Here is a 19,285-nt window from a genome sequence, read left to right as displayed (position 1 = left end):
TTCCATCTATCTTTCTTTCTGTTTCCCCCGCGAACAGCTAAAACTCTGAGTGCACTGCGTAACAAATCCTCTTACCCCTAATGCAAATGACTTCCTATCTGAACCCGGACGAGACACGTGTTTATTCTTGCGCATACCACCTGCGCGGCAAGTTTAGCCTCTGTAGCCTGTAGAAACAACACGAACGGTGCCATTTGCCAATGAAACGGCAGCCACAACATCACTGTCACTCTCCACATTTACGGATGTCTACTATTGATGATGCTTTAATGACCCCCCTGCCGAAAAAGATAAACCGTGGCAGAGTATTAATCACACTAACGATTTCCATTTGTCTTTCCGGAGGTGTGTGGACTCTGGGGGGAGTGAATTAATCACTGACACACGAACGGTATCTTAATTACTCCAGTCACCATCTTCCCTCATTGCCGAAATGGCTTCTCCATGTCAGACTAAGATGAATACGTTTCGCCGATAATGATGATCATGGGATACTCCACGACTTTCTTAAGCACACATTTGTCAGCAGAGGTTATAATCGCCAACTCATTAATACTACTTTCTACTGGGTTATCATTCCAAGCTTGTACTTCATCATCATTTAAAACTGGGTGTAGTTAATCAGTATACTTAATAAGGCTTAAACGAAGTTCATTAACTCCACCAACATATTTTAGGTCTTCTATGGCCATATTATTGCTGGCATTAAGTCCTTTTAGATTCCTAATTGCAAGGGCTTCGCTGGAAAAAAAGCAAAATCGACAAAAGTAGGGCTTAAAACAAAATCGAAGAAAATACTGGCTGTGCCTAATGAAGAACACCAAAGCTGTACCTGGGAGACACTAAAATTGCTGATGGTGCAGGAATGGAGGGGGGCAGAAAGGGCTTAACTTTACGATGGCGAATCAGGTGAAAAAAGCCTTCTTGCTTACATTGCACAAATCTTTATTAAGAAAGATATTCTGGGCAGAGAAATATTACGAAAGTTGTCTTCAAAAGAATCGAACACAGACAGCTCTCGAATACTGAAAAGCGTCTACTTGTGTATTCATTGAATCTTTGATACGCATCCACACTTTGGTGCAAATATTAATCTAAATGCATATAAGAACAGCGGATGCCATCATCGCGAAATAATTCCACCCACTTATTATTTTTATGATTGAGTTTGATCCTATCTTATGTGCGTGTCCAAATTGAAATTCGTTCTATTAATATAAAACATCCTTCGTCCACTGACAGTTATAGTGTTTGTTGGATAGACCCCGAATATTTCATTGTAAATGAGATGGTTGTTAAGATTCGCTTTGCGTGATACACTGATAGAATGGTTCTGTCAAGGAGTAGTGCATTTTCTTAAAGGATTAAAGTTTCTTATCCCTGCGTTCCCTTACGTGTCTTCATATTTTCTCCGACACTGGAGGACTAATGAATGGATTGTAAATTGGAAAGTTGCCAGCTATTGGTGTCTAATGCTGATGATCGCACGCTGCCACTCCTGGTCTAGAGAGAGAGAGAGGCCATAAATCGAAATTTCCAAGATTATGTTACATAATACAGTCTAGGTGCAATTTTCAGATTGCTAACTTGTTGTGCTAATTATAAGCTGTTAGCGAGGTACACACACATATTGTGATGCTGTACTACATAATAAGGACATTGAGTTGCTTTCGTCTCAATTCCAACAAAATATGGAGCCCTTGTTCTTTTAGAAGAGCCATTTTTGCCAAAATCAAGCCCTTGTCCATTACTTATATTCCTTATAATTTGTAACAATTAATCTATAACATTTTTATATATGGAGTACCAGTAAATACCAAAGAGCCGTTTATTCTTCTGGTAATCCAGTACAGTTGCTTCAACCGTGATTCAAAGAAATTATTGCATTTGCTGTTAAAATTTTTGCAAGAATCGTCTAAAGTTACTGTATCTGTCGATCTGCTGGATTTAAATAAGGTCAAAGAAGTTATCGTATTTATTCATGTTGGCATGGATAACAGTCGCTATTCGCCTAGGCATTGGCTCCGCTAGATGTCTGAAGACATCCATAGGGATCTGCAGCCATGCTGCCTGCGAGCTTTCTAGAATAGATGATGGCTACGTGTCCACACGCCTCACTTTCCGTTCCAACACATCCCACAGGTGGCCAGTCAAGATGGGTGATATCTTCACTGTCTTCTTCGAATCACTCGAGCACAGTGAGGGCCTGATGACACGCCGCATTATCGTCTTGGAAGATCCTGTTTCTGTCCAGGAAAAAATGCAATTTAGCAGGATGCACATGGATGCAGGATGTCAATAAGAGCTGCCGATAGACCTCGCCAGTGAAACGTTGGTCCATATACACTAGGGGTCCTAGTTCTTGCCAGCAAAACATTCCCATATTAAGCAATCACCGCCACCTGCTGGAGAGTGGGCACCATGCACGATGGGTCCATGGACTCGTATTGCTTGCGCCACATACGAAGGGGTCTTCCGACTTGTTGCGCCAGGTATTTGGATTTATCCAACTGGTAGACTCGTTTCCAGTCCTCCAATGTCCCACCAGCGTGTTGTTGACACCACAGCATTCACCGTCAACGATCATCAGCGGTGATTGCGTCGCCTGTTGTGGAACCCCAAACGTCTGCGTGTGCAGCGCATCGTCATTTGTGATATTGTTCTTGCATCGTCATTTGTGATATTGTTCTTGCATTCCCCATACTGTATTGCAATGTCAATTGTGGTGTCGCACAGTGACATGTTGTTGGGCCAGTACAATGCTCTGAAAGCTTCGCTTACGAAGAACGTTCACCTTGTGTAATCCTTTAGAGTTCTGTCGGCAGGAGGTGATTTTACCCCTTCGACAAAGTGTACACCTTAACCCCAGTGGCCGTGAGCAACCGACAAGACATGCCGTTCCAGTACTTCACTACTTATATTTTATTACTTGCTTTCATGACCAGATGCAAATTACCACTGCTGTAGTGTACGAAGTTGTTCTGCTTTTTATACTGCGAGCTGTGGGCATAGTCCATTACGGATGGGGTGTTCATAATTCAGTGATCACTAAGTGTATATGAAAATTACATTTCATGTTAGTAATAAGTCTAAAATGAATCAGCCCTTTTCTATGTTTCGTTCGTAATCATCATCAACCATTTTGAATCCACTGCAGGATGACGGCCTCTCTAGCAACTTTCTAGTTCCTTCTCTTTTGTTCAATGGCCATCCAATTGAATTTCATCTATCCATCTCCGTTGTTGTCTTCCAGGTTTTCTTTTAGCTCCTCTTGGGTACCATTCTGTTATTTTCTTAGTCCATCTGTCATCATGTCTTCGAGCTATGTGTCCTGCCCAAGTCCATTTCAGTTCTTTAGTTTTGATAAGAATGTCTTTTACTTGAGTTTGCTGCCTAATCCACGTGTTTCTCTTCTTATCTAACAGTCTGATTCACAATATAATTCGTTCCGCTCTTCGCTGTGTCGTTCTCAGCTTCTCTTCCATTCTTTTAGTGAGTGCCCAAGTTTCACTTCCATAAGTCATGGTGGGGAGTATACATTGGTTCGTTATTTTACGTTTCAGACAAATTGGGATATTGCTCCTCAGTATGTGACTATATTTGCTGAATGCTATCCATCCAAAATTTATTCTTCTCTTGACTTTCAGCCATTTATCATTATTACAGCTGACTTGTCTGAGATAAGTATATGAATCCACCTTTTCAATTTTTACTCCTTCAACGATTATATCCCTTCCAGTGGCATACTTGTTAATCACTACTTTTGTTTTAGCCATATACATCTTTAGTCCAAAATCCTTACCAATTCCGCATTACTGATTAAGACTTTCCTCTAATTCTCGGGATCGTGGCTTAAGATCACAATGTCATCTGCAAATCGTAAATGGTTTAGGTACTCTCCATTCACACTGACTCCTTTCTGCGACCAGTCTAATCTTCTGAAAGCTTCCTCAAGGGCAGCAATAAACAACTCAAAAAATAAGTAAAACCTTGCACATGTTTATTTTCTAAAAAAGGAAAGAGTGGTTCTTGTGATTTTACATATTGTCATTATACGTCCCACTCTTTCTCATCTGGTACTTTACCAACCGGTATAATTTTATTCCCTCAATACGTACCCGAGCGCTTGATTTCCCCAGATGTTGCAAATACGAAAAACTCTTCATTGTGGGTTATCACTCGAAATTTCCCCAAAATTTTCATATTTATCCGAAGTAGATGTTAATACTTTTATTATTTCTTCTGTCTTTCGGAGGACACTTTTCTGTGTGTTAGCGTTCCGATAAGCGTAATTCTCGCTTCTCGCTTAATGTGGAAACTCAGCTTGCCACCTGATACCAGCTTTTCCCATCTCTTGTGTGGCATATCTCACACATCCCTAGCTCTCCTTAGCGTATAAGAATAAAGAATTTATGCTTGTTAGAAGGACGTTCGCCTATTTTGAATTCATGGATCACCAGAAAGACATTTTTGGTGTTGGTTTTCTGGGCTTTCCATTGTAATATGAAGATAAAGTCAACGATCTCTTTCGGTCATTTGACTTTAAAATGCGCAAGAGATAACACCAGATAGAAGAGGTTTATAGATGAATAAATTGTTGTTGTTTACTTTGAATTCGTGCGTTCATCGCATGTCCCAACTTGTTCAGTGATTTGCGTCGAAATTATTTCAAATAATCCAGTTGATCAGCAATTTACGCTATAAAGGATCTTGAAATTTGATTAAAAGGAAAGTGATGCTAGAGATACGCATGCGCAGAAAATTTTAATTTTGGAGAAAAGGTCAGTAATGAATTCTTGCTTGGATTGAGGTTGAAGTACCCTAAAAAAAAACAAACTTTTTGTACTTTTTTTTTTTAAAAAAATTAGACTGATAAAATAGTGTTCATAAACTCACGATCTTTTGACTCTAACCTAATTCTCAATCTCATTGGATTAAGACTCGTAATCATTCTTTAAACTTAATAATAAGTACTAAAATGAAATTAGTTAATGCGCAATGTATTAATAATAATAATAATTCATAATTTGTAACAAAAAAAAAGGGGGAGCAAAAAGCAAAGGCTTTTATGCGCGGATCAAAACATTTCGTTTCTGCGCATCCGCCATATTGCTTATTCATTCCTCCAATCGACGAGTCTTGCAGTGATTCATCCTTCCACTGGATTTCTGTTGGTCAGATTTTAATGAAATTTGGGAAGGCTCGACAAATCATTCTAAAAAAGTGAATTATAAAATTTCATGAGAATCTACATGCGGATGGACAGACAAAAAAATAATAATTGCCGAACTTCTATTGGTTCTAGCTTCATGAAATTTGGGAAGTTTCGACACGTTATTCTAAAAGACCCAAATATAAAATTTTATGAAAATCCATCCATTAGGAGCCGAGTTATTACATGCAGACGATATTTATAAAATATCGTCTGCATGTAATATAAACGATATTTATAAATACTGTATATAGAAATATATTTTTTAAAAATCATTTCACGTATTTCACTATATGTCTTTATATTAAAAAAAAAACGTTCATATGGGATTATGCTACACTAGTAACCAAAGGTTAATGTATAGTCGCGTTTGAACACTTACCTGTTTAAAAATCAGACGAAAATTGTGCTTATAGAGAAGACGCAACCCAGAAAAGATGCAATTTTTCTTACTATGCTCCTTTGGGTGATCTCAAATAGAGCGGTCTGACCGTGCGCCATTCAATTCGTTTACTAAACGGTTGCCAAGCACGTTTCAGAGACGACTTCTTCTGCTAAAACAGATTCGAAATTAATCACGTGATGAAATAAGATTTACAAAACAAAAAACTTAGTTGCTAATGGTTCCATAATTATTCCATTAATGCTCATTAAATTATAATTACAGTCCACACCTAACGGGATCTGTAATAACAACTTTTTTTTTCTGTTTTTTTTTTGCTGTTTTGCTTAATTACGTTAGGTCATGGTCACATTATTATGCATCATTACTTGCCTTAACCAATCATTAAAGATACCATTTGTGACGTCATCATTGTGATGCAATGCAGCAGTCGACAATGATAAATCAGTGAAAGTACTTGTCACGTGACAAGTCAATAATAGTCGATTTCTCGTGTCACCTGAAATCGACTGTTATTAAGCTGAAATTAACAACGAAAGTGACGTAAATCCTTTCCATTAAGTCACTTCCTGTCTCGTGGCTTTCTTGTTAGAAAAAGTGCATACTTAATCAAACATTTTTGCTGTTTTCGCGTTAATTAATAGTTTTTTCTGAAATTTAAAGTTGGAAAATCAAAGAAAACACTTCTGTTTATGTATATTCAGAGTTTCAATTTTGTAGATTGAGTAGAAATTATATAAATAATTATTTAATTTCAGACAGGCAATTTTCAAAAAAGGCTTAAAAAAACACCTAAAAACTAGGGGGATGTGTTCTTTTCGATTATCACAATCATTTTATTCTAATATGTAGAGCAGTTTAGGAGGGAGGAGTTATTATGCAAGCTCTAAAACGGTTCATTTTCGTCTCGCTCTTCGTTCGTATTATGTCGGTGATTAAAAATACATATTAAAACCGTAATTAACTGATAATTACGTAATAGCGTGTAGCTTGTGGGAGATATGTCGATCTTAGCAGCGCAAGACGTAGATCTTTAAAGTTTGTAGTGACGTCTACGTACATTAGTGTTACCAGCTATGTAATTAACTGCGTAAGATTAAGCCAAAAAAAAAGAAAGAAAGAAAAATACTTGATGTGAACCACATCCCATGTGTTTTCAAAGCCAAGCTGTATATTTACGCCACTCTGATCTTCCATAATAATAGGGTGACTTTAAAAGGCTAGATTTATCCTAATAGTTAAGATGTGTCGGTCGCGTGCACGCGCAAGTCATCGCTATACACGCTACACTGAAGTTGATCGACATTGTCCGGCTGACGATGACATACACTGGAAGCTTCACCGCCTCACACACTTAGATTCGCTGAGCCGTAACAGCCCTGTGTCCTTTGCAGAATACGTAGTAACCGACAAAGTGACATTATTTAAGCCTGTATGTTGTGAACGCCGAAAGTTCGGGGCATTGTGATGAGTTCAGAAGTATGAAGCATGCCTTTACGCTTTAATACCTGCGAAAGACAAATTACCGAAAGAATCTTATCGCCTGTCCTCCTTATTCTTTAAATTATAATTATCTTGAGACAAGAATTTACAGAATGTATTGGAGTATTTTTTTTTTCTTGGTTCTCCCTTTTTTTTTTAAAGGTTTAATTGTCTTTGGGATTACTGAAACTTTTAAGGAAATACAGTTCGTTTCCGATTATCCGAGATGAATGTGATAAAGACGTCTCTCGATAATCGCAACTTCGGATAAACGCACATGAATGCATATTATTAGAAATATATATTAGAGAATATTACAATTAGCCGTATCTTATTTTATTTACATCTCCATTGGCCGTAGGCCCTTGGTTAATCCGTAATCCGGATAATCGAGTCTACTGTAGATCGTATTTTGACAGAACTTCGATCCACTTAATGTAGTCACCAAATCTGCATTATAATAAAGTATAACAATAAAAAAAGAAGATTTTTCATTAAATAAAGAATTTAATCTTTAATTTTTATTTTAATTACTTTGAAAACAATTTAATTGGTAAAGTTTAAATTTAAGCTTAATTAATACACCTTATTTTGTATACTATCATGCATCTAATTCAAATAACAGAATCATGCTAAGTTAAGACAATGATTTCCATTTTATTTCGCTTTAATTGTTAGATTTGACACTTACTTTGTTCTCATGGGAACCAGATCATGCACAGTTAATGCCAATGATTTCCATTTCATATCAACTTCTATGTCAATAATGAGAATGGTAAATACTTGATGTATATTTTATTTTATTTTACATTATATTATATTTTATTTTGTACACTTTTTGTACATTGTCATGCGTTCTAAATTTCTAATACCATATTCGAATAAAATAAAATGACTATAATTTAATTACGTGCAACAAAAACACGTGGTGCCTCACGGGAACCAGATCATGCGCAGTTACTGCCAATGATTTCCATTTTATCAATGTTAACAATGAGAATGGTAGATAGTTGATGCATATTTTGGTGTTTACGGAACCAGTCTTATATTGCAGTTCGTTAAAATCGGAGCCGCGAAAGTGGGGCAACAAAATATTGCACTCTAAATCTATATTTTTAAAGAATTTCTCTTGTTCTTAACGTGTGGGAACTAATGGTAGTATCACAGTTGTTTCAGCAACCATTTTCGTTAAACAGAAGTAAGAAAATCAGATGTTTTAAAAGGAAACGGTTATGTATGTGAAAAGTGAAGTGTTTACTACAGAAGGCCTCAAGTGATGGATGATATTAGGTGCTGGGTTGAGGTTCTAAATGGTTTCTAGCAAGCAAACAGCTGGTCAGCAGCAAGATGTGAATAGGTGCTCTATGTACACTTAAAAAGCGAGCGGGATTCACACAGAGAAAACACGCAACGATCTAAAAAACAGGATTCTAGAATCTCCAAGTTTTTCAAAGGATGGAAAATACAGTCCAGTAATTGTTTATAAGAAGCTGTATTGAGAGAATCAGTTCGTGTTGGTAAAAGATTTGTTGTAGCTCGATTATGAAAGCAATCCAGAGATTTTCCATCGTGTATTTATGCCAGTTATCTCTTATTAAGCTTTAATAATTGACTTAATACTTGATAATGACCTCGACGGGTTTGCTTTCGTATCTTTGCACTGATGGCAACAACGGTATGAATTAAACAGGTTTGTTTCGGACATTAATGATTGTTTTCGTAGAAGTTTACCCATCGAGGAAGTGTCCTGGGATTAGTATATTTGCTGTGTCGTTGTAATATGCCAGTGATAAGCATCTGATAAAAGCACGTTCTCCACTCACCATACGTAACAGATGTTTGTGTCGGTCGTGAGTAGAACACATTGCGGAAAAGCACATCTATACTTGTGCAACCCCTATAGCTTGCAGAATTTCCACAATAGGAGACAACAGTCATGGCGTTTAAGGTAAGTTAAACGTATACCATTTAATAAATGAAAGTTAGGATTGAATTTAGGACTATGATTTTTAGTGTATTGGTCGTATAGAGATTGTTTACAAAGAATAAATCATGAATATTTACCATTAATGATTTTCCAGATAAACACTAGTTCTTATCGTGTAGTAGAATGTAAACTGGAGCATCTAAGCAATTCCTTCATAAACATTTGAAGATTTGCCTTCTCTATACTCTCTGCGAAATAACCTTTTAACTTTTCCCCATTTCCAGTATTAATTAACTTCTTTTAGATCGCTCTGTTTCCAACTAATGAAACGTTCTTTCGACTTCTTGCAAACTTGCCTTTTAAATTCTGCTTGGAGAAGTACAAATGTCATTCGTAAGTATCTTAATTTAAACTCTTCTGAGAAAAGCATTGTTTTTTTGAGTTCTGATTGCTTTACATCTCATTCATTAATTTATAGAGTAAAGTACTCTTACAGCGAATTACTGGGAAACGTTTGATGTTATCTGCTTCTCACTCCTTTTAAGATTTAAAAATAAATAAATAAAATAGTCAAATTGTATACCGAGTTTACTGTCTGCTAGTGTCAGAATAAATAGCTTAAGGTGTTCAGATTATGCCAACTGCTGTAATTGAACATCAAAATTAATTGTCGGAGAAATTTAATATCTTTAAGAGAACAGCGAGAGTGTGGCATAAGAGATTCCAGGTTCTGTTACTCGCTTTTATTTGGATCTTCATAAAAAATAAAAAAAATTACGTGAGAGAAACCGATTTTTTCTGTAGGGAAAATGAGATGTCATTTTCTAGGGGTAAAAAAAAAAAAAAAAAACAACTTAATGCATTCTACTTATTGCCACGTCTCCTGTGCCACATTAAGGTTTATTGTTTTTTTTTTTTTTTTTCTTATGCACTCCTGGCTCGCTAGTGGGTCTTCCGTGGGAAAGAACGTCTGGCTCGGATGTCAACCAACATTGCAAATACTGGAGTAATCCGGATGGTGACTAAGGCGCTTACGTAGGTACACTAGAAGGGAATACTAATGGAAGCCAAGACTTAGAAACGCACCACTTAAGGGATAAAATGCTATCTCCCCCCTCTCTATTATTCGTCTGTTTAAATGCATTTTTTTAGACACTTTCATGAACTGCTCTGCTGTGGACATCGTGCAGAAGAACAGGCTATATATTTTTTTTTTCATACACACCAATAAAATTACGGATTCTTCTAAGAGTGCGTAATTAGCTGTTTGTACATGCGCAGTGCGCATTGAGATAAACATCGTAGTGAAGACTACAACCTTCAGTACTTACCTTGAGGACGGATTTGCCTATAAATAAAATTGGAGTAGCAGGCGCACATAATTACAAATTCTATGACTCCTGCGAGATTTTCTAGAGGCTCCAATTTTTTTTAATAACCACAGCATGCCCAATTCTCTGTGCCCTTCAGATCCACCCAGAGATATTATTCGTCATTGTTAACTGACTCTCAAAGTTGGGGAGAAAAGCTAAAATTACTATAATAATATATTATAATAAACTAACGAAAGACATTATTGATTTATTTCAAAATTATGAGGAGGAGAACAAAAATTAGAACTCTCCTGTTTTTTGTAAACATTTCTCAATTATGGAATTTACCTGATTTAGAATATGTGGGACCACCTAAGTTATAAATCCTAGTAAAAAATATTGTTAGAAAAATACACATTATTTTATAAGCCATGTGAAATCACTGAATATTTCTACATACACAACTTACCTTGCGAAAAAATCTACAAAACTGAATGAATCATAGTCATTTAAATAATACTGATCCATTTCGCCACCATTAGAGATGAAATGGATCACTTGAATTTTGTGATTTGGGTGAAGGTGGATCAATTAGGTTTTGTGACAACTGAAATGGATCAATTATATTTTGTGACAGCTGAAATGGATCAATTAGATTTTGTGATTTGGGTGAAATGGATCAACTAGATTTTGTGATTTGGGTGAAATGGATCACATGAATTTTGTGAAGGGTTAGTTGAATTTTGCGACTTGATTATAATAGATCAATGAGTTTAATGTGAAACAGAAGCGTGAACATGAGTCCTATATAAACACAGGCCTCCGAAGGATAGCTTATCTATTTAACGTGATCGAAATAAATAGGGAAAATAACTAAAATTATTTTCCCTATTTATAAGCCATGTGAAATCACTGAATATTTCTACATACACAACTTACCTTGTGAAAAAATTAAATCATTTATTTTGTTTTACTGTTACACATTTTGCATAAGTAAAGGAGCTTGGGTTTGCACCTGTGTATAGTCCTCTATCTAGTAAACCAGATCCACTCCCCCACCCCATTTCTTTATACCCAAAAACGTGCCTAATTTATAGTGTAACTGATGTAATTATAAAGGCACAATTATTAGAGATATATCATGTAGAGGTACCCAGTACATAACATTGTCATTAAAAATTCAGTCTCGACAGACTATATCCTAACAAAGTCATTTAATTCCATGGTGGGAAAATAGGAGGGGTTACATGCAGTGAACGTTGCTTGATGAAGAGAAGTTACGTTAAAAATAATGTCTAAGAACTGTACTTTTGGCCCTAAATCATTAACCTAAGTATACTTGAGAGCTGGATACACTACACACAAGCATTAAATAGTTGACACGTTTACTGTTAAATATTTTAAAAGGTAAAACGTATCTCGAAATAACTGCCTGTTTTATTATAGTGCGTAGTCCTTCGTGCATATGGAAATAGCATTTTTATTCATAAGCAATTAAAAATTGATAGCGTGCCTTGTCTAAAAGTTCTGCGGGGCCAACTAATTACCTAATGTACTTTAATGGCACTGGTGCGATCCCAGCATGCCTTGCATGATCGATGGCCGTGTCGGGAGTGAAGGCAAAATAACCTTTTACTTTTATTTATTAATATAGGTTTCAATTTGAAAACAGTAGAGGTCACTAGCAGCGAGATAAGATGTGGCTATATCGGCAGGATATTTTTACGCCAAGCAGTAACTATTTAAGGATGCTCTTATATTTTATAGGGTTGTTTGCCGCGTTGCTCCATAAAGTCCTTTACTCCAAACTGTAAACCTCCTGCCAAGTATATAAAACGATGCCGAGATGGGATTCTCACTCACGTCCGTGCAGAGATGGATTGCGCATGGAAGGAAGAGGATTACAATAGAACCAATTCGCCGAAAAGTGGTTGCGAAGCAGAACACGTTTCTTGACAAGTATTAAAAATAATAAGAGCAAAACATGACTATTCAAAGGAGAGGATGAAGTCTAGAGAGCTAGTTAGTTTGCACTTGTACGAGTATTTTTTCCCAGTTTCCATTTTTATCAAAACGAGAGCGAAAGAAGAGAGAATAATGCATTTCACGACTTAAAGGTGGATAGTTTATTCCATCATTTAAACTACGATCGCGTTTATTTCTGAATATTATTTAGGAAATGCGTAGCGAAGGGCTTAAAGGTCATTCGTGGATCAAATGCAAATTACAACTCATAATAACAGGTTAGTTAATCAAAATATCGCGTGCGGGCTGCACTAATCTACAAAGGAAAATATTCTTCGGGGGCTGGAAGGACGCTCTTCGTAGTTCTCACACCATGGCAACTGGTTACCTTGAACACGAATAAAATTAATTCGCAACGTTGGTAATCCAAGCGGACAATTTACGTCCGCTGGAATTAATAGAGAAAACTGCACCACTGGGACAAATAGAGAGTGACACTGGCTGTCCTGTTTTCTCTCGCATTGCTGAAAGTTTCCATCAAACAGAGGACGGACGAATGCATCCAGTTACCCGGTAAAGTAGCTAAACGGTGGACTGAGATGGGGCTTAGTGAGCGATCTGCAAAATGCCTTTAGGCCAGTGGGTTACCTCAATTATAGGAGCTCCGGGTCTCGAAATTATCTACAGCGAGTGTCTTCATTACGTACATCAGATTACGTTGTACCGAGAAACAATTCTGTCTATCTGTTTAACTCACTGCGTCCATATCTGTCTATTTATCTACCTGCATATCTCGTCGGCCATTCATTTCGCATTTTCTCTTAATCAATATATTTTTTCCAATCTTAGGTTTCGTCCCTTGCCTCTTTCTCTCCTGTTTTATTTATCTACTTACGTGGTGCCTATAAATATTGGAAAACAAATTTGAGATAATAAATGAAGTAAAAAGGATGGAGCGATTCTGTCTGGATACTTATGGGATCCAATAACCGTCCTTCGATGACATTATCTCAATTGCTATTTCCAAGTCATCTGACGTGGTTATCACTTCTCATCTATAAAACTGATCGGTCCCTTTTATTTTTTAAAGATGAAGATTGACTCATGAATTTGTCATAACGCTTAGAATAGTATAAAGATATTTCTGAATGTTTCTGGCTACCAGTTAAGTGCTACATTACAATGAGGGCTGTTCAAAAAGCAGTGGTAAGCTACGTATTAAAGTTCTTTCGCTGGAAAGAGAAATGTTAATGTGAAAAGTGGTGATGTGAGTTGTTTACGAAACAAGATCAGCGCTCTTCGATAAATGCTGAAGTCTCGCTGGGTCTAAATGGCTCCGTGGTTTACAGAAAGCATGCCGATATGATTCATTGCCCTATCCTACTGCGGCTTGATGGATAAAGTAATCGTTTCGACTTGGATGGAAAAGGTTAATACAAGGTATAGTGTGATCAACGTGAAGGCTATGGCAATGGAAAATCCTTAAGTAACTCTTCTTCTTCTATTCTTCTTCTTCTTCTATTCTCCAGATATTAACCCAAGATCAAACACTTATAAATAAATGTTTTTGTAATAGAAGTGTATCCACTACTTTTTAAACAGCTCTATTGTAAACTTTTAATCAATTACTTTGCTACCTACACGATATTAGAAAACAATCACGTGATCATCCCTACACACATCTGCAAGATTTTTGTGGTTGCAGCTGGATCGAAAGTTTTGTTAAAGTAGAATTCCTGTTCGCTCTTTTGCTAGCAGACATATTATTTTCCATAATCTACGAGCTTTTAGTACATTAAAATTCTGCGAGCTTTTAGTATATCAAAATTTTGTTTAAAAATGAACTGACATAGAGTTTTAAAGTTTACTTAAGAAATATCCAACCTCTTATTACTAAATCGAATTCAGTATAGCATTATTATTAATCTCCTTAGAACAGGAGAAGAATTCTTTTCCGTTCAATATTTCAAGTAGGATGCAATTCTACATTTTTTTTCTTTTGTTTTCTACAAGAAGCGACTCATACTTCGAGAACATCTGAAAGAGTTCACTTTAAAGATTATTTACAACGTCACATCATATTTACATTACGTTAGGAGATTCTGCATCTTTTTTGGAAGGAAAACTTTGGGTAATTTATTTAAACTTTGGTAGCATCGGAAATGCCTCTGTCTATTAGATCCCGTATTTCTGTTTATTTATTTATTTTATAAACCAAGAGATCTTCTTCATGGGCTGTTCTTTCCCATTGAACGTTGCACTCAAGGGAACGACATGCAAGTCAGTTATCATTGAATTTATGGATATCACGACTTTGTACATGCTCTCCTTTGATTAACAAGACTTCCGAACAAAAAAGCTTTCATACGGTTGACCGATATTAAGTTAAGACTACTTTCAAGACCACTGCAAAACAAACTTTGCAGAAACAAACAAAAATTTCGAGGAAAACTGACTCTCATGAATTATTGGCTCTGTAGGAGCGTGTCTTGAAGGAGGCTCAATGTGATTTTAACTGTCCGATGTTTTTTTTTTTTTTCTTTTTAAGTGTTTTTCTCAAATCTATCGATACGTTATCGGCACCCCTCGGTCTTCCCAGCATTTGCAAACCTCTCAAATATAAATCGAAAGGCTGATCCTGAAAATCAGGCTTCTGTTGATCGTATAACGTCATCATTTGATTCAAATTTAATACCCTTTAAATGTGTTTTGAGATCTGAGAACAGGTAATAGTCCGAGGGTGCAAGGTCTGGCGAATATGGGTAATGATGAAGAAGCGGGAAGCCTAGTTCAGCCAATGTGGCAAGCGTGTGTGTGCCGAAGCACTGTCATACAAAAATAGCACTTCTTTGGTGGACTTTCCCCTGCATTTGGCCTTCAGTTTGTCCAAAAGGATGAATAATGCTTAGCGGGTATCGTTTTACCTTTCTCCAGGTAGTTAAAGTAAATCCTATTCTTATCCTAAAAGGCGGAGGCTGTGACCTTCCCAGCATATTTCTGGGTACTGAACTCGTTTGGATGGGGGGAAAGCCATTGTACCTCTACTCCTTCGACTGTTCTTTCGTCTGTGGAGTATAATAAAACAACGATGTTTTTCATCCATTGGAAAAAGTGTATTAATTATTTGCATCAATTAATAAAATACATGATGGGACAGCATTTGAGCAGAAAGACAAATAGTGGCACATAATTACGAACATCCTATATTGCAACCTTAGACAATTATCATAAATGTCTTTATTTGTATTAACAAGGCTTCTGTTTTTTCAGCTTATTCCCCATCTACAAGAATTTGGGACATAACGAAAAACAAAAGTTCCTTATTAAAAGAATTTTATACAGTTCGTAAAGAGATGATAATAGACTTCATAATTTTATTCCGAATTTACCAAGTTGCGCGGCAAATTATTCTCTGTGTGTGTGTTATTGATTACATGCATTCATTTGTATAATTGATTACAAGACCCGCATTTGCAGAAAACGGAATATTTGTATTATTACTTTGGTTAATTATAATTAACGTTGAATTTTAATTTCTGCTTTCTCCTGCGGAAGTTATTTGACCATAGAGGGAGCTGTTAATTAAAAAAAAAAAAGTTTAAAAAAGCAGCAGTTGTAGTTAGCTTTCTTTAAGCATGCGCAGTTAACATGAAGTGGAAACAGACATGGAACGTGTTCTCTTGCTGATAGCACAAAGAAAGCTCTGATTGGTTAATTAACCGAATTTTTTTTTTAGTAAATTGCAGATGACGTCATAAACTTCAAAAGTAAAAATTAAATAAAAAATGGTGCTCATAGCAGAATATCTTAATACGAGAATAAATATTGTTAAATATCTAAAATAAATAAAAAATATAAATATATATAATAAATAATAAATTATAAATACTTTATATATAATAAATAATAATGAATAAATAATAATGATAATAATATATATAAATTATAAATAAATATCTTAATATCTTGTAGTTTTGATTGCAGCCGTCATTTTATAAAATGTATGTTATTTTATTTTTTATTTTTGTTTGTAGTTCACTTATGTAACCTATGTATATAAACAAAAATAACCTAAGTAGAATAAGGTATAGTACGATAACTGTTACCATAACATCTGACGCCCTGAAGAAATACAAACATTATTAGACACCAAGGAGAAACGTAAACAGTATACGGGTTGATCTAGCAATCACATAAAAGGAGCGATGACCTCGCCATACAAACTTTATCCATTAATATTGGCTCTCTGTGTCGGTTAGAGATAGTAAAAACAATATCTTTATTAGTAGTATTATGTTTATTGATTACATAACAGGGGTAGTACATTCGTCCCCCCCAATTGCTAAGTCTTTTATGAGGTCATGAAGAAATTGAAAATAATGGCTACAAATATAAAACATGCATGGGAATAATGAGATTGATAATAACACTCGTGTATCGAGCTTGTTAGTTGGGAGTATCATGATTGGGGGAATACATGCACCCTCACGAGTGGCAATATGGCATTCCTGTTAGGATCAATATTTTGTGTGTTGTGAGAACTGATGGAGCATCTTCCCAGCAAATCAGTAATAATACTGATTTGCTGCGAAGATGCCCTTTTGTCATTGATGGTTACGGGTGAATAATTTGCTGTTTACACTTCGGGACGACCACAGTCAACAGAGTTCACAAGATAGAGAATACAAGAAACAGCACCGTATTTATCAGTCGCCCTCGAGCCTGACCACTCAACCACTTATTTAAACACTTTTCTAGAAAAAAAACAACATAATTTTTAATTAATTTTTTAAGCAAAGTTCCCAAATATTTAGAACACTGTATTCCATAAAAAACAAGGACTTCTTTATGAGGTGCAAATGACAAATATTGACAATTATTATTCTTTTTTTTTTTTATATAAAATAATCTATTTTCATTAATATAATTCTCAGAAACCGCTATTGATTTAACAAAAAGAGTCATAAAAAATACAGTGTTAGAATTAGAGTTAGTAATCTTATAAAATTTAGTGCAAGCTGTAATCAAGTTAGTTAAAGTTTAATTTTCGTATTAATGCGCGAAAAATAAAGTTAAACATTAGAAATAAAAATTAATCTATTAAATAATTGAAAATTAAAGGCAAGTTTTCTGAATATGTAGTTTATTAAAATTTACAAGATACTGTACACTGTATAAATAAAATATATTTTAGTAGTAAGAGTAATACAGAAATAATAGTTATTCGCCATATAGTGCTGCCCGTTTACACTGCTCAGAAAACTTAATATCTGCTCGTATCGTAATTCTCAGATCCCTTTCCTGCTCCACTGTTTTTAATTCAACTCCACCAAGTGTATAATTTATTTGTGGGTTGCTATTCCCCAAGTGACCTTGCATTTAGCAGCATTAAAACATAGCTGCCACTTCTCTGACCATTTTTAAAGTCTGTTCAAGTCATCCTGAAGGAGTGCTGCTAGACACTGATCATTAACGTCTCTACTAATATTTACTTCCATCTGCAAATTTTGCCATCTAGCCTTGTATCCCTTCGTCGATGTCATTTATGAAAATGAGAAACAGCAATGATCCAAGAGTCGATCCTGGGTGAGGGGACACCACTCCTGACATTACACCAATCTGAAAAATATCGATTAATCTCAACCCTCTGCCTACTACCACTGCCACCCTTCAATTGGTACCCAACAATCATCAATTTTACGAAGTCCGTGAGATCACGTCCCATGCCCATGTCGATCAAGTATGGACCGCATGCCACGAACCTGCAGTATCACATTTACCAGTTCTCATCGCAACACGTTACCATGGGATGGCCATAATGTTTTGACCGGACAGTGTATTTACTTCTGAACTACGCATTTTGTCGCTTTATTTATTTATTATTGATTTTAAAGTCAAATAAAGCGGAAATTGCTACTTCTATATACAGTATTAGAAAAGTGCAGATGAACTTATTGAACAAATAAATAATTATCGCTATTATTCATTTGATGCAGGAAAATAATTCTTTTCCTCAGAAATTATAAGTAGATTATGATTTACTGGATGACAAGTAACTGCACATGCGCATGAAAGTTTATTTGGCTAAAGGTGTTCTGTGTATTTCTGTTAAAATAACTTTATTTTATAATATTAACATTAAGTTCATAATTATTAATAAAATAAAGGGAGGGTTCAATACCGATTTAACAACGATTTAAATACTAATTACTCATCTACTTATTAAATATAATCTCTCAGTTTTTTAGTATATCTCATAGGTGGCGCTCCCTATCGTGGCAGTATCAAATTTATTATTGCGCTGTACATTAAAAATGCATGGTTGACGATTTTCCATTGAATATCGATATTGAAAATGAACCAAGGTTAGAACATTTTCTGTACTCCGCAATACTAAGCGGCTATATCCCTGACCTTTAACATTACGAACAAGGCGTGTTACAACAATCTGTCAATCTGCGACAGGTATATGTACCTCTGTAGGATAGAAAGTGTCTTAATATGGATGCAGTACAGTACTTTGTTCTAAAGGGAGCGCAGCTGTTACACAATATGTTAGTGATGTCCCTCGAGATCATAGATGTTGTGGTGATTAACTATAAAGCGCCATCATGCGGTCATGACTGCGTGACAAAGATGGAATGGAATAAAGGGTATGAGCGATGCAGTAATCAATTTAAAAGAAGATAATTATCGCTAATGTTGCTGTTTCGGGGAAGACAAGCTGATTTTTTATTACTGCATTTTTTTTTAAATTTCGAATTGTTTAATTTTTGGTGTGTGATGCGAAACAATTGTAGCAATTCAGCTTGTTTTTGGATCCTTGTTTTTGGATCCTGTACACATGAAAACCTTTCATGTGTACAGTAGGTCCCAGAAAAATATTATCGCATTTTTTGTGAAAGAAAATTTACCGTCCAATATTGGGAAGGAATCGTAAAAGAAGCTAAATTTTTTTTCATACAATATTCACACGCACTGAA

General features: G+C 35.7%; 1 protein-coding gene across 4 annotated transcripts in view; it reads left to right on the top strand.

Annotated features, from left to right (window-relative positions):
- The window catches only part of CalpA (calpain A), a 698,286-nt gene that overhangs the window by 361,590 nt on the left and 317,411 nt on the right, over positions 1 to 19,285 (top strand). The window contains exon 1 of one of the 4 annotated variants that reach the window (XM_090376659.1): positions 8,973 to 9,045. The exons of the other annotated variants lie outside the window; for them this stretch is intronic. Within the exon in view, the coding sequence (XP_090232785.1) occupies positions 9,034 to 9,045 (12 nt within the window). The 5' untranslated portion in view covers positions 8,973 to 9,033. Of the gene's footprint in view, positions 1 to 8,972; positions 9,046 to 19,285 lie in introns of those variants that run through there. 4 annotated transcript variants of the gene reach the window in all.

This window comes from Mastigoproctus giganteus, chromosome 6 (assembly GCF_048544385.1).
Source record: "Mastigoproctus giganteus isolate SK-2022 chromosome 6, ASM4854438v1, whole genome shotgun sequence".
Taxonomy (NCBI): domain Eukaryota; kingdom Metazoa; phylum Arthropoda; class Arachnida; order Uropygi; family Thelyphonidae; genus Mastigoproctus; species Mastigoproctus giganteus.
Note: the sequence above shows the minus strand (reverse complement) of the source record. Positions and strands in the feature narration are given on the sequence as shown.